The 15,264-nt window shown below is 45.6% G+C and overlaps 1 protein-coding gene across 5 annotated transcripts in view; it reads right to left on the reverse strand.

Annotated features, from left to right (window-relative positions):
• The window catches only part of MCTP2 (multiple C2 and transmembrane domain containing 2), a 260,725-nt gene that overhangs the window by 174,074 nt on the left and 71,387 nt on the right, over window positions 1-15,264 (reverse strand). For all 5 annotated transcript variants that reach the window (XM_061394292.1, XM_061394289.1, XM_061394291.1 and 2 more), the window contains 2 exons: window positions 8,078-8,140; window positions 6,871-6,979 (listed from right to left, as the gene is read on the reverse strand). In XM_061394292.1, coding sequence (XP_061250276.1) covers window positions 6,871-6,979; window positions 8,078-8,140 — 172 coding nt within the window. The remainder of the gene's footprint in view (window positions 1-6,870; window positions 6,980-8,077; window positions 8,141-15,264) is intronic.

Below are 15,264 nucleotides of genomic sequence, written 5' to 3' on the forward strand. Positions count from 1 at the left end.
GGAATTAATGCTCCAGGATGTAAACATGGAGGGGAGCATTTTTCCAAAGAGGCCGGCCCATGTCACATGGTGCTCATGCCAGGTCTAGGAAACACGGCTGCTGGCATTAGCAATGTCAGTTTGAGGACACCAAAATATGTTCCTGCTCACACTACTTTTCATGGGAAACTGAGCCAGGGTTCAACTCTCACTGTCTATCAACCAAACTATGAAGCAGTCAGACTTAAAATGAATTGATCCTATCACATTTCCTTCTGCTTTACCAATCTCAAAATTATAGACCCCTAAGAGTTATTACCACAGGGGCTTGTTCCTCTGGTGGCTCAGTGGTAAAGAATCCGCCTGCCAATACAGGAGACACGGGTTCAATCCCCAGGTTGAAAAGATCCCACGGAGAAGAAAATGGCAACCCACTCCAGTGTGCTTGCCTGGAAAATCTAATGGACAGAAGAGTCTGGTGGGCTACAGTCCCAGGGTTGCAAAAGAGCTGGATATGACTTAGTGACTAAGCACCACCAACAAAGAGTTACCAGACAATGGCTCAGAGAACTTAAAATGGGTGTCTGGTTAGGTCAAAGACAATACAATCTGTAGAAACTCCCCCTGCTCAAAAAAAAAAAAGAAGAATATAAATGGAAAATATAAAAAAAGAGTAAAAGGAAAATATAAGAGTAAAAGGAAGAAGATGGGAGGAGGAAGAGGCGTAGAAAGGCAGAGCAAAGGAAAAATTAATGTCAGAAAAGGAGGGAAGCTGGGACCGACAGACAGGTGACAGGGAGTAACCAGGACAGGGCAGACAGTGAAGACAGGCTGAGGCTGCTCCTCAGAGACGGCTCAGGGAGGTGGGCTCAAGGTGGTGCCGAGGCCTCTGACAGCGTCCGAGAAAGGCTCAGTCCCAGGAAGACCACTGGAGCAACACGGGCTGCCCAGGGTCAGGGGAAAGGCTGCCTAAAGAGCACGGAACTCGCCAACAGTGGGCCAAGTGGAGACAGATTCGAAGGACCGCGTGTCAGGGAGTGGAAGAGACATTCCTGAGGAAAATACGCTCTAAGAGGCAATTTCCTCAAGGTGGCCACACTTGTAGAGCGACCACCTTAAAACCTGTCAGTGCTCCATGATACGACCCTTACGTCCACGGGGACTCACGGACAGACAGGCAGGTCCGTGACCACGAGGTAACTCTAGTCACTCACTAAGTCCAGTTCTCTTTAATGAGCTCTGGGTTCTGCTGGGTTTCCTCAGTGTACACACACACACACACACACACACACATACACTATACACACCACACACACACACCCCCCCACACACACACCACACACACACACACACACACACACACACACACACACACACACCACACACACACCACACACACACACCACACACACACATACCACACACACCACACCCACATACCACACACACCACACACACATACCACACACACCACACCCACATACCACACACACACACCACACACACACATACACACACCATACCCACACACACATGCACACATACACACACCACACCACACCCACACACACACACATACACCCCACACCCCTTATCTATATATTTTGTACGAGGAATAGAGTCGTTGACAGCTGAAGCCCCTGGGATGTTCCGGGTGGTGACTACATAACAGTGCATGCCTGACACCATTGCTAAGCCTGGGCATCGTTCAGAGTTAGCAACCTCGTAGTATAACAAACTTTATCCAGAAAAATCTCAAAATCCCACCTTGATCTACTTAACAAACCAGCCCTGTGCCTGGGACAGAGAAGTAAGAAATTTAGATAAAGTGTTCACAGCACTCTTTACACCAGGGAAGGCCTGTTCCTGGGAGGCTCCCCTCACTGTTTCTGGATGGGCCCAGTGACCAAGGGTCCAGTCCTCAATCATAAATGCTGGAGGGAAATATCCTTTCCTGAGATAAATATGATATTTCACTTTACTGTGAAAATATACCAGTGAAAATATACAGGGCAGGGGAGGGGGGGCAAGACTTCTTACCGCTCAACATCTCTAGATTTCTCTGCAGTATTACATGTCACCTTACTGAGATGCTTTCTAGACCCTTCATTTGAAAACATGAGCTTCACAACTTGGATCACACCTCCTCAACAGCTCATACCTCCTTATTTTAAATAAAGATGTACTTTGCTACTCTCAAGAGCAGTTTCTTCAAGGGAAATATCCAAAATCAGATCAGAATATTCTAGATCAAGGTCAACAAATTTTGGACAAGGATCAAATCCAGCCTAGTGTACAGCTGCATTGGAAAACGGTTATGTCCGCTGATTTACACACTGTCTATGGCTGTGTGCATGCTAAGCTGCATCAACTCATGTCTGACTTTGCGACTCCACGGACTGTAGCCCGCCAGGCTCCTCTGTCCATGGGATTCTCCAGGCAACAATACTGGAGTGCCCTCCTCCAGGGGATCTTCCCGACCCAGGGATCAAACCCGTGTCTCTTACATCTCCTGTCCTGGCAGGCGGGTTCTTTACCACCAGTGCCACCTGGGAAGCCACGCTGTTATCACACTTCTTGTTCTCAAATCTCCCAACTACATTTTAGGACAAGCTGCATCGTGCCCGTTCTGCAGATGGGTACATTCCATTTCCGAGTGAGTGAGTTGCCATAGGAAATCACAGCCAGGAAGTGGACTGTCACGCCCCAGTCCTCTTCTTGACCCCCAGAGCCACCCACTCTGCCAAGACCCGCCACAGCCACTGCCTCCCTGCAAGGCCCCGATGAAGTCTCTATACCTCAATCACCTGAACTAGGACTCCTGCTAAATGGGTTGAAGCTGGTGATCTGTGTGACATTTTAAAATTGTATATATGTCTTTTCTTTTTCTTTTCCGGACTTATCACCATGTCCCATGTCTTAAAGGCCAGAACTTAAGTTGGATTTCCCTAATGAAGAACTAAAATGCTTTAGAAGCATTGTGTGTATAAACCACCAGTCTGGCCACGGGGTTGCAAAGAATTGGACACGACTGAGCAATGCAACACGTGGCACTGCAGGACATATGAAGATCAATAAAGTGGTCACCCCGCTAATGCAGTACCAATGTTAACAGGGAGGATCAACCATTCATCCCACTAAGGTCTGTAGAGGTAAAACATTCATAGCACTGAGATGACAAGGAGCTTGTGTCTGTGAAGAACATAAAAGACTAGATAGAAGTTCCATTTGAACAGATCTTGAAGGACACTTAGTATTGAAACATTCAGCTACTGATCTTATATCCAGAAAATCAGAGACCATGGGATCAGTTCAGTTCAGTCCAGTCACTCAGTTGTGTCCAACTCTTTGCAACCCCATGAACTGCAGCACGCCAGGCTTCCCTGTCCTTCACCAACTCCCAGAGTTTACTCAAACTCAAGTCCATCTTGTTGGTGATGCCATCCAACCATCTCATCCTCTGTCATCCCCTTCTCCTCCTGCCTTCAATCTTTCCCAGCATCAGGGTCTTTTCCAGTGAGTCAGTTCTTCGCAACAGGTGGCCAAAGTATTGGAGTTTCAGCTTCAGCATCAGTCCTTCCAATGAATATTCAGGACTGATTTCCTTTAGGATGGACTGGTGGGATCTCCTTGCAGTCCAAGGGATATAGAATACATAGTGTAAATTTTGTCACATCACAATGCTCTTTGTACCTAATTATGTTAATTAGGTGAATACCAAATTAAATTATGTTCAGAGAATACAAATTAAGTAAGAGAGCAAATGTATAATGAGGTCCAACCCCAGGAAAAGAAAATGTTATATCTAAGACAGGACTGAAACTCTCCGTACCAGGAGAAGCACGCGTTTCTGCTCGCCTGCCTCGGCTCAGTGCCTGGAGCAGAGGTCCTCACAGCATGGTTTCTGGGCCAGCTGCATTGTGATTGCCTGGGAACCTGTTAGAACTGTAAGTTCTCGGGCTCCACATCAGACGTCCTCAATCAGAAACCTCTGCGGGTGGGCAATGTGTATTTTCACAAGTCCTCTAGGCTGCTCAGACATTCACTCAATTTTGGAAACTACTGGTCCAAAGGACTGCATTGGATAAAATTCTGAGTTGGGCTCCATAGAAAACATTGTCAGACCGATTAGACATGACAGACATGTGCCCTGCCTCCACACAAAGGAGCCAGGGCACAGGTGCAAAGAGTATGATCCCTGCAGAAATCAACAGTGGGCGTCCAACGTGCCCTGATCACACCCTAATACCTGTGAAAATCAAGCAGTAATGAATGCAGTCACAAACACTTTCTGGGAGGGGATGTTTTCTTAATGGATAATGATTAACCTTCCCAATAAATAAAAGAGACAGGAACAGTTACTACCGGTTATAAAAGACACAGGTGCTAGAACAGGTTATGACCTAGACTCCTTAGTAGGTATTTATCTTTGGATTATATTAGGTGTACAAAAGATAAAGCCAACCTGTCATCTGATGTTTAGCTCTGATGAAACCATAATGGCAGAGATGACTATGATAGGGTTAGAGCACAGACCCCAGCCTCTCCTTTGGCCCTGAAGCAGTGAGGTGTGGAGTAGCTCCGCATAAACCTTATTGTTTTGGTCCTTTTCTGATGCAGGCAATGGTTTCTCCATCATTTGCCAACTTGACTGAGCATCTATTGGGTGTCTGCTGTAAGTGTACCAGTGTGATACAGCAAGGCTGGTGTGGCCAGACCACTCACACAGATAAGGGATAAAACAGCGAGAACAGATGGCAAAACTGGAAAAGGGGGAGCTGGTCCTGGAAGAAGTCCAAGGTCTGGGCACATCTCCAAAGTGACAGACTTTTGGAGTGTTTCAAAAATTCAGAATAGGACATGTATTTTACAGGTTTACAGCACTTTCTTTCAAGTCAGGTTAAATGAACTCTCTGTGGAACATATTTCTAATCTCCAGATGAGTTGTCCCCAGTCAAGCTCTAAAATGATCACCATTTCATGGAAGCATCCACCAGACACCATGGGTTCCCAACAAGAGTTGGGATATTCGTGGGTGGGCAGTTACCTGACTCTGGTTTATGATCGTGTCCCTCAGATGTGATTCCAGGTACGAAATGCTATCTACCCCAAACCTTTCAAAATAACCTTAAGAGAGCTACCTAATACAGCACAGACATTTTATAATAAGAGTACACAATACCACTACCCAAGAAGTTGCACAATTGATAGATAAGAAATTATAACTTTGATAGAAACACTATTTCCCAACAAGGAGAAAATGAGATTTGTTAGCTATTTTGAAATCCTGAGACATTACAATAAGAGCTAATTTTGTTTTAAAAAACTCCACCCTAAAAGATGGTAGTCGACTGAGATCAGGTGGATGGAAGACACCACACTCCTAAACGGGAGCAGTAGAAAGAAAGTCACAGCACAAAAAGTTTCAGGGACAGAGGTGAGGCAAGAGGATAGGATGGCAGGAAAACCAGGGACGCTCCAAGCGTCGCAGCAACAGAGGCAGGAAGCAGAAAATGGCCTGAGCAAGTACCAGCGTGACTGGCTGGCACAGCACTCAGAGCAGCTGGGCAGGCCAGCACTGCCCTGTTCCTCTGGGGCTGAGCCGTGTCAGCAAAGGCACTTGCAAGCAGGAATGGTGAGCATGGGCACGAAGGCAGAGAGGAAGGCCTTCCATGACAGGGGAGAACCAGGAGCTGCTGGTAACTGGGAGGGATGGGAAGGACCTGGCCTCAAGGACTGGCTCTCCCTGTCCAGATGCACTCCACTGCTGCTCCGTGAAGACAGGACACGGTACCCCAAAACAGCATCTACAGACGGCAACAGGGACACATAAACAAAAAGAGGAGTGGAAAGCACAGCAAGAGGACCTCCAAGGGAGGAAGCTCCAAGCAGGAGATTTTTAATGTATACTTAACACTCTCAAAGCTGACGGCAATATCCTATGCGTGAAACAAACACGCTGTGTGCTCAGTCACTGCAGTCGTGTCTGACTCTTTGCAACCCTATGGACTGTAGCCCGCCAGGCTCCTCTGTCCATGCGATTCTCCACCAAGAATACTGGAGCGGGTTGCCATGCCCTCCTCCAGGGGATCTTCTCAACCCCGGCAGAGATCAAACCCACGTCTCCTGAGTCTCCTGCACTGCAGGCAGATTCTTTACCACTGAGCCCCCAGGGAAGCCCAAAACAAACATAGACTGTTCTAAACAATTTTTTAAAAAGACAACTCAAAAGATGAACAGAATAGCACAATGGTCATAACAATTAATGAGAAAATGAGTGAGCTGGAAGGCCCAGCTAAGGAATTCTTCCTGAAAAAAAAAAGTAATGGTAATAATGAGAAAGAAAGGTAAGAGACAGAGAAGACAGACAGAAGGGTGACCCTTCCCTCTTTTCATAGCTGTTCCAAAATAAGAGTAGAGAGGAACCAGCAAAAACCCAAAGAAAGACACAAAATTCTTTAGATAAAAAGACTGCACCTTCTAGACAAAATAATGAGAAAAGATAACAAAGGAAAAACAGATATATCCTTCTCCAGGGGGATGTTCCTGACCCAGGGATCGAACCTACATCTCCTACATTGCAGGTGGATTCTTTACCACTGAGCTACCAGGGAAGCCCCATAAAGCACTTATAGCGATGTTTCCGCCTACAACTTTATGTGGTTATTCATATTTGATGATGATTATTAATATAATCAGAGAAAAGGACGGTAAGATTTTATGTGTTTCAATAACTCACTGCAAATACCTTAATACTTGGAGAAATTTAGATTGAGAGCTCCAGTCTACCACCAGTCGTGCTGAGACAGAAAAGGCTGACTCGCAGGCTTGACAGAGGGTAGAGAGGAAGAGGTCCCCAGGTTACCGACAGCGCACAGGGCCAGGCCTTACCACAGCGATCCCGGACCACCAGGTTCCGACCTTCCTTCAGGTGGATGGTGAGGAGGTAGGCAAAAGGGCTGGGCAGGTTACTCAAGCCATCGCCAGCTTCCCTGAGACCCTGCACAGATGGAGAAGTAAGTGAAGTCAGTTGTCTTGGGCCCGAGAACAGAATGTGGAAATGCTTCTTCATTTAAGCACAAAGGATGCTTGCGATCATGGCAATCTTCTAGCATCATCCTCCACCCCAACCTACTTCGATGCTTACCCTGTTCTTTATCTTTCTCCCAGAGGGATTCTATGAGAATTCATGACAAGAGTTTTGAAATATTAACTTTTCAAGAAGAAGTATTAATAGATAAGTTGCATGCTGACAACTGACATCCCCTTAAACTCACTCATGTCCTGCAGGATCCTTGATCCTACAGCTTCCGGTGGAGCATCTAGAGAGGACTCAGCACGCAGAGGTCCAGCCATGGGGTGGGCTCCCACGGGCCTGGTCCACACCTCCAAGCTCAGATGTGGGATGTCTCCCTCCTCTTCTCCCCTTGCCCACCACCCCTCACCAGTTCATGTGTAATAGAAAGATTCTAGTTCACGACGACTCAGATGACAGCCTGCTGATCCATGGCCACTAACACATGTCCCTCCCTGGGTCCCCACAGGAGACACTTCCTCTCTGGGCCATATTTTTCTTTCATATGAGAGTCTCACCTCTCCCAAGTTCCCTTCCCTCTCCAGGAACACAGCAACTTCTATAAGCCATTATATCAAATTCGAGTCTGTTTCTGAATATTTATTAACTGAATCCAATTCAGGTTTTGAAAAGAGCAAAGGTGTGTCTTTGGGAAGAAAATGTACAGATAAAATGATGTGTTGTTCACTTATTTGACTTTCAATTAATCGATCTGTGGCTAAGTCACTCTCAACCTGCCTTCTTTTCAAAGTTTCTTGGTCCACATTTCAAAGCACTTCAAAATGGCTTTGTCTCCTGCACCATCTCCCTCATTCTCATGGCTCTGTATTTTTAGAAGAATCTATTCCACTCTGACAAATCAATAGACACTGAATTCATCTCTTCCAGCCACAATTTGCAGGGCCTGTCTTTGTGGGTGACTACAGTTCCACATCCTTTAGAAGTAAAAAGAGGCAAAGATCCAAACCTTTGATAGGAAATATTTATAGTACTTAGTGTTTGTTTTTAAGGAATGTCACTTACAGATTGCTCTTCAGAATGTTGAGATGTCAGAGCAGCATTCAGATCACCACTTCCACAGAGATTCTGTCAACAAGAAGAAAAAAAAGAATAACAACCCTGCTTTAAAAAAGCAAAAGAATATCCACCCACAAGGATACCCTTTATCAGGTCTTTCCCTTTGAAGCTGCCATTTGCATATTCAGTTTCAGATGTGCGGGCTGCCTTCCAGAGCGTGTGGTGAGTCTTGGCAGTAAAAGGCTGACTCACTGGAGTCCATGAGGCTGCAGCCTCTGCCCTCTTAGTCACTGATCAGCGTGTAAATAAGGCCGATTCTAATCTCCTGTGGGGCAGCCAGCACATCTGTAGTTCATGCAAGTCATCAGCATGCCAGCAGCTTTGTCCCAGGGGAGGACCAAGGGCCATCCTGCCAGGTGCCTCCATCGGGGACCTGCCTAGACCCCGGCCATAAAGGAGAAAAGGGTAGAACAGGTACCAGAGACCTGAGCTCGTCAGTCAGGTAGGACCCGTTTCAAACGTGATCAAAAAGATGTTCCTCCAACCATAACCTCATGAACAAGAACCAATAAGGAAATGCAAGTTCTCTACAAACGATCTCAGATGGGGAGGTGTCTATATTTCCCAATTTAAATATGCCTCCAATAACCAGGAAATGATGCCAAGGGGCAATGACGTGAGTATGGCTCAGCAGTAAGTACAGGACACAGTAGACATCTGCACTCTTATCAGCTTTCTCTGTACAAGTGTGAGGTCCCCAGGAGCTCTGGGATTCTATGAAGGTTCTGGGCTCGATGTGAGGCTAGATGCCTACGTGAAAAGGCACAGACAGTGGAAGGGAAACGGGCAAAAGGCCTCCCAGCACTTGGGGTGTGTCCCCGTTTGTTGGACCCATTGGCTGGGGCTCATTTCCTGTGGGAAAACGCGATTTCTCCCTCCAAACAAGGCTGAGTAACTCTGAAGTTGTGGGTAAATTTACACACAGGCAGAGATTGCTCAGATGACCCTGAAGCTGGTGACCCTGAAGAGGTGAAGGTGAGGACCAGATGCACTGTGGTCATTGATCCTTGGCACAGCAGGCTCAATTCAGAGAGCCTGCCTGAATGGAAGGCAGACTGGCTCCAGGACACCGCGTCTCTCTCTCCCTCTCTTTCGAGTGGAGCTTAGGCAAACAGAACCTGAATTCTAGAGCAAAAGGGCATTTCTTCAGATGCTACAAGGGCCAATCAAGGGCTGCAAACAAGCAGGGGCTTTCTGGTCCACCCCCTGTACACACACTGACACCACCAAGTGCTACAGGAACGAGCCCCGATCACATCACGTGGGGCCTCGTAAGCCCACACCAGCGAGCACAGGGGCGCTCCTACAGACGTCTGCACCTGAGCGTCTCCCTCACCAGCGAGCACAGGGGCGCTCCTACAGATGTCTGCACCTGAGCGTCGCCCTCACCAGCGAGCACAGGGTGCTCCTACAGATGTCTGCACCTGAGCGTCGCCCTCACCAGTGAGCACAGGGCGCTCCTACAGATGTCTGCACCTGAGCGTCGCCCTCACCAGCGAGCACAGGGGTGCTCCTACAGATGTCTGCACCTGAGCGTCGCCCTCACCAGTGAGCACAGGGGCGCTCCTACAGATGTCTGCACCTGAGCATCGCCCACACCAGCGAGCACAGGGGCGCTCCTACAGATGTCTGCACCTGACCTTCTCCGATCACATCTGCCTCTTCTCCCAGTCTTAGTCAAATGTCCCTCAACTGTGAATACATTTCATGCAGGACCCAGGGTCATGGCAGGCACTTGGACCTTGCTCTAAGGACCCTAGCACTTCAGTCACTGGAAGCCCCAGCTGTGGAGGGACCACGACCACCCATCTCTCCCAATGTGAGCTTGACCCCAGTAGCAGACAAGGAAAGGAGCAGCTGGGCCTCCGGTCACCTCTCATCTGGTTGGTTAACATCTACTTGTGTTATGTGTAAAATGACACCCAGGAGAGCGAGACAGGACAGCCTGCAGGCTGCTTTATGAGGACGGTCAATATATCAAACTCAACTCTCTCAAGTTCAGAAGATGTCTCCTCATGCCTTTTACACTATGGCATTCCCCCACGGTCATCTCCTGGAAGCTCAGCAATTCCTCCTCTACCTGATCTGCAAAACCAACAATGGCCCGATCAGGTCTTCATGTGCAGAACCAACAAGTAACATCTGCTGTGTGATCACCCCGTTAGTGTCTCCAGTTTCATGAAGCAAATCAACACCCCACTGAATCAATCCTATTTGAAGGCAGTTCTGCAAAACCACTGCCGCTGGGATCAGAATTCCTGTTTAGAGTGAGTGGTTATGAACTGAGTAACAGGGGGCCCAGTATCTTCCACGACCCAACAGGAGAGAGAATGTTCCCTAAGAAGCAGCATTCCTCAACCAGCACACCTACACACTCTCCCAAAAGAGGCCTCCCTGCACTTAATGGTAACTGATGAAGTGACAGCTAATGATAATGCTCATGGAGTGACAAATGAGCCCACATCATCACCATCATTTACATGCTATCAGAAACGATCACGGGGCTTTCCTTCAAATACACGATAAGTCTTCTGCTTAGAATAACATGGAAATTAAATGTGAAGAATGACATTAATTCAATATGATGGCTGGTTTTACTCACAGAAAAGTCACAGAACTTAAAGTTATGGTTCCCATGGCCCCTGTAACTGTCACCCGTTGTATATACCCACCAAGGAAGGAAAGTGATCACCATAAAGAAGACAGGAAAGGCCTACAGAAGCAAGGGAGGACCGGGTTACAGCCACTGGGGGACACATAACTGAACATTTCCTTATGCTCTGCATGGAGCCAAAGGATTTATTCATTGAGTAAAAACTGCATTATTTTCAGCTTTTTTGTAAACCAACTAACAAATTGGTAACTTTTTCATTAAAAAATTACAATTAGTATTTTTCTTGTAGGAATACTTGGTATCTGCCATCTTGAGATTTTTGTTGTTGTTCTCAACAAGCATAATCAAGCACTCTAATTTTTCTTTTCAAATTTTACTTTAAAAAAGTTAACACATAGTGAAACTGGCTTCTTACATGTGAGTATAGTATGATGACATTTTAATACACGTATGTATTCATGTAACTACCACCAGTATTAGGACACAGAACAGTTCCCCCCCAAAAAAATCCTGCATGTGATCCGACTGTGATCCAGGTGTTCCCTCTCCCAACTCCATGGCAGTCACTGACCTATTCTTACCCTACAGCTTCATCTTTTTTCAGAATATCATACGTATGCAAACTTTTGACACTGGCTAACACTGAAACCTGTATGCAGGTCAGGAAGCAACAGTTAGAACTGGACATGGAACAACAGACTGGTTCCAAACAGGAAAAGGAGTACATCAAGGCTGTATATTGTCACCCTGCTTATGTAACTTATATGCAGAGTACATCATGAGAAACACTGGGCTGGAAGAAGCACAAGCTGGAATCAAGATTGCTGGGAGAAATATAAATAACTGCAGATATGCAGATGACACCACCCTTATGGCAGAAAGTGAAGAAAACCTAAAGAGCTTCTTGATGAAAGTGAAACAGGAGAGTGAAAAAGTTGGCTTAAAGCTCAACATTCAGAAAACTAAGATCATGACATCCTGTGCAATCACTTCATGGCAAATAGATGGGGAAACAATGGAAACAGTGGCTGACTTTATTTTTCTGGGCTCCCAAATCACTGCAGATGGTGACTGCAGCCATGAAATTAAAAGACACTTACTCCTTGGAAGGAAAGTTATGACCAAGCTAGACAGCATATTAAAAAGCAGAGACATTACTCTGCCAACAAAGGTCTATCTAGTCAAGGCTATGGTTTTTCCAGTAGTCATGTATGGATGTGAGAGTTGAACTATAAAGCTGAGCACAGAAGAATTGACGCTTTTGAACTGTGGTGTTGGAGAAGACTCTTGAGAGTCCTTTGGACTACAAGGAGATCCAACCAGTCCATCCTAAAGGAGATCAGTCCTTTAGGTGTTCCTTGGAAGGACTGATGTTGAAGCTGAAACTCCAACACTTTGGCCACCTGATGCAAAGAGCTGACTCATTTGAAAAGACCCTGATGCTGGCAACGATTGAAGGCAGGAGGAGAAGGAGACAACAGAGGATGAGATGGCTGGATGGCATCACCGACTCGATGGACGTGAGTTTGAGTGAACTCCAGGAGCTGGTGATGGACAGGGAAGCCTGGCGTGCTGCAGTTCATGGGGTCGCAAAGAGCTGGACATGACTGAGCAACTGAACTGAAATGAACATCTTTCACTCAGCATAGTGCCTCTGAAATCCATTCAAACTGGCAATTTTTTAAATTGCTGAATGCTATTCCACAATTATGAGTGTACTATAATTTGTTTATGCATTAAGCACTGGTTTTAACCATTTTAAACAAATGTTTCCAAGGGCATACTCAGGAAAAGACAAATAATCTTGAGTATCATTAGTGATGAAAAGTCTTCATATGATAAAGCTCTCTAATTATATACAACATCCAGAAACTCAGCACTAACATGTTGGCAGAAGGCCAGTCATCTCTCACACAACTCCTCCTCTCACCTTTCGGGTAAGTGGAATTTGTGTGTGTTTGCATGTGTGTGTGCGTGCGCGTATGTTTTCTTTTTTTAATGACAGCAAATTTACATCAATATTTCCATTTTATCTTGCTTTAAGGTATAATTTATGGAAAAGTAAAACATACAAAACTGCACAACTTATTAAAATAAGGAGATATTTGCATGGATGGCTCAATTGTTTAAAAAAGGAAAAGAAAATCTCCAGTCACCAAGGATCTTAAGAGCAAGACACTGATGTGAAAAAACCAACATTTTCTTTTGTTTACACTATGTGTGATCTTGTACAAATATCACTTCCCATGCGGCTGTCTGAAGGATCTTACCACGAGGAATACACAGGAAGTCTAATAACAAGCAAAGTAAACAATCGTTGACTGTTTAAAACTTTAGTGGAAGGAGATGTAAACCCACATGCAGGAAAGCTAAATAAGAGTAACAAGCTGGCTGAGAAGATCACCTGGATGGTCTCTGGGAAATACTCTATCCAAGGACATGAGTATAGCAAATGATATATATAATACATATAGAATTAATCACTTAACCCACATCTATTATTGGATGGGCCAAAAAGTTTGCTTGGGTTTTTCCATAGGATATAATGGGAGGAAAGGGACATAGGAATACCTATGGCTGAACCAAGTTGATATATGACAGAAACCAACACAACATTGTAATTATCCTTCAATTAAAAATAAATAAAGTAAGAAAAAAAAGATGTGATGGAAAAACCCGAATGACCTTCTTGGCCAAGCCACCATTAAGACTGTGAGTACTCAGGATGAGTGTAGTCAGAGACACAAATACCTACAGGGAAAGGAAGTAGCAAGAAGGGCAGAGGGCAGATGGCTAGACAGACCATTACGTGATGCTTGAAAACAGTGACGGAATTAAAAAAACTCAGGTGGCAGTCAGAGGTCACAGTAAGGACGCCTGTTCAGAAAAATTCAGGTCCACCAAATGGCTGAGTCCACGTGTATGCAATTTTCATATAACTTTTCAGGAGGTTATTGATCACACAATCATGGTATACACATTTATATTCCCCCACTCCCAGAATTATTTAAAATGTTATCTAATACACAAAATATGAGTCAAGTATGTGCATCTGTGTGAATATTCACTGCCTGTACCAGCAAATTAAAGCCCAACACTTGTCTTTATAAAGTTTAAACAGTGAAACACAGCCCCATCTATCCATTTGTGTATTGCCTATGTATATATTTGGAGAAGGCAATGGCACCCCACTCCAATACTCTTGCCTGGAAAATCCCATGGATGGAGGAGCCTGGTGGGCTGCAGTCCATGGGGTCACTAAGAGTTGGACACAACTGAGCAACTTCACTTTCACTTTTCACTTCCATGCATTGGAGAAGGAAATGGCAACCCCCTCCAGTGTTCTTGCCTGGAGAATCCCAGGGACAGGGGAGCCTGGTGGGCTGCCGTCTATGGGGCTGCACAAAGTCGGACACAACTGAGGCAACTTAGCAGCGGTATGGATATATTTATACACTTTCTATGGCTAATTTCAGGTTACAACACCAGGGTTGGGTAGTTGCTACAGAGCAGGGGCTATGGTTCACAAAACTGTACCTATTTATTACCTGGCCCTTTATAGAAAAAGTTTGCCAACCTTGATATAGGGAACTTCTCTTACCACATTCAGTAACATGTGCCCACTGACCTTCCATAATCATTTTCAAGACTGCTAGCAGTAGGTACTTTAGAAATAGCAATGGTCCCCTCTTTACTCTGGCTAGCACTTCATAATCGACAAATACACACTTCTGTTAACTTCTTATACGAAGTCCATGGACTGTCGCTAGTAATTCACCAATTTACAAATTGAGAGCCAGAGCTAAGAGGTTAGTTGGTTGCCGAAGAGAAGCAAGAAAGGTTAATTAGCCCTTCACCTGGTTTCTGCTCTTCAGTGCACACAACTGCGCCCAGAACCAGGAGAATCTAAGAGCAGAACCTTCACGTGACGTGCACAACAGTCAGCTCTGATCAGTAGTATACAGAGACCTGGAGCTACAAACACCTAAGTCTGAATCCCACTTCTGCTACGTCCTGGCTTTGTGGCCTTGAAAAGTTCACTTAAGTTCACGGCCACAGGAGCATCTCTCAAAGGGGCAAAAAAATCTATTACCCTTACAGGCTGTGAGGAGAAAAATTCATTCCTTCAGAGATACCTGTCCGAGTTCCTTCTTTGGCCCAGTCACTGTACAAGGCTCTCTGTATAAGGAGTGAGTCCAGCAGGTGTGGCCCAATGAGACTACATTTACACAGCACTTAGCAGAGTTCCTTGCACACAACCTCTCAGGGTGCTATTAAATCGGTGTTGCCATTCTATTATTTTTTATTACTATGAAGACAGTGGATGTGTTCGGGAAGACTGAAGAAAACAACTCAATGAAGGTGGTCAGTAACCCAAGTCCACCCCTTCAATCTGACCATCCCTTCCCCACCGACACTCTTATGATGGCAGATAGACCATCAAGGTAGGGGCTTCCAAAGTGGTGCAGTGATGAAGAATCTGCCTCCAATGCAGAAGATGTAGGAGATGTGGGTTTGA

Source organism: Bos javanicus, chromosome 21, assembly GCF_032452875.1.
Source record: "Bos javanicus breed banteng chromosome 21, ARS-OSU_banteng_1.0, whole genome shotgun sequence".
NCBI lineage: Eukaryota > Metazoa > Chordata > Mammalia > Artiodactyla > Bovidae > Bos > Bos javanicus.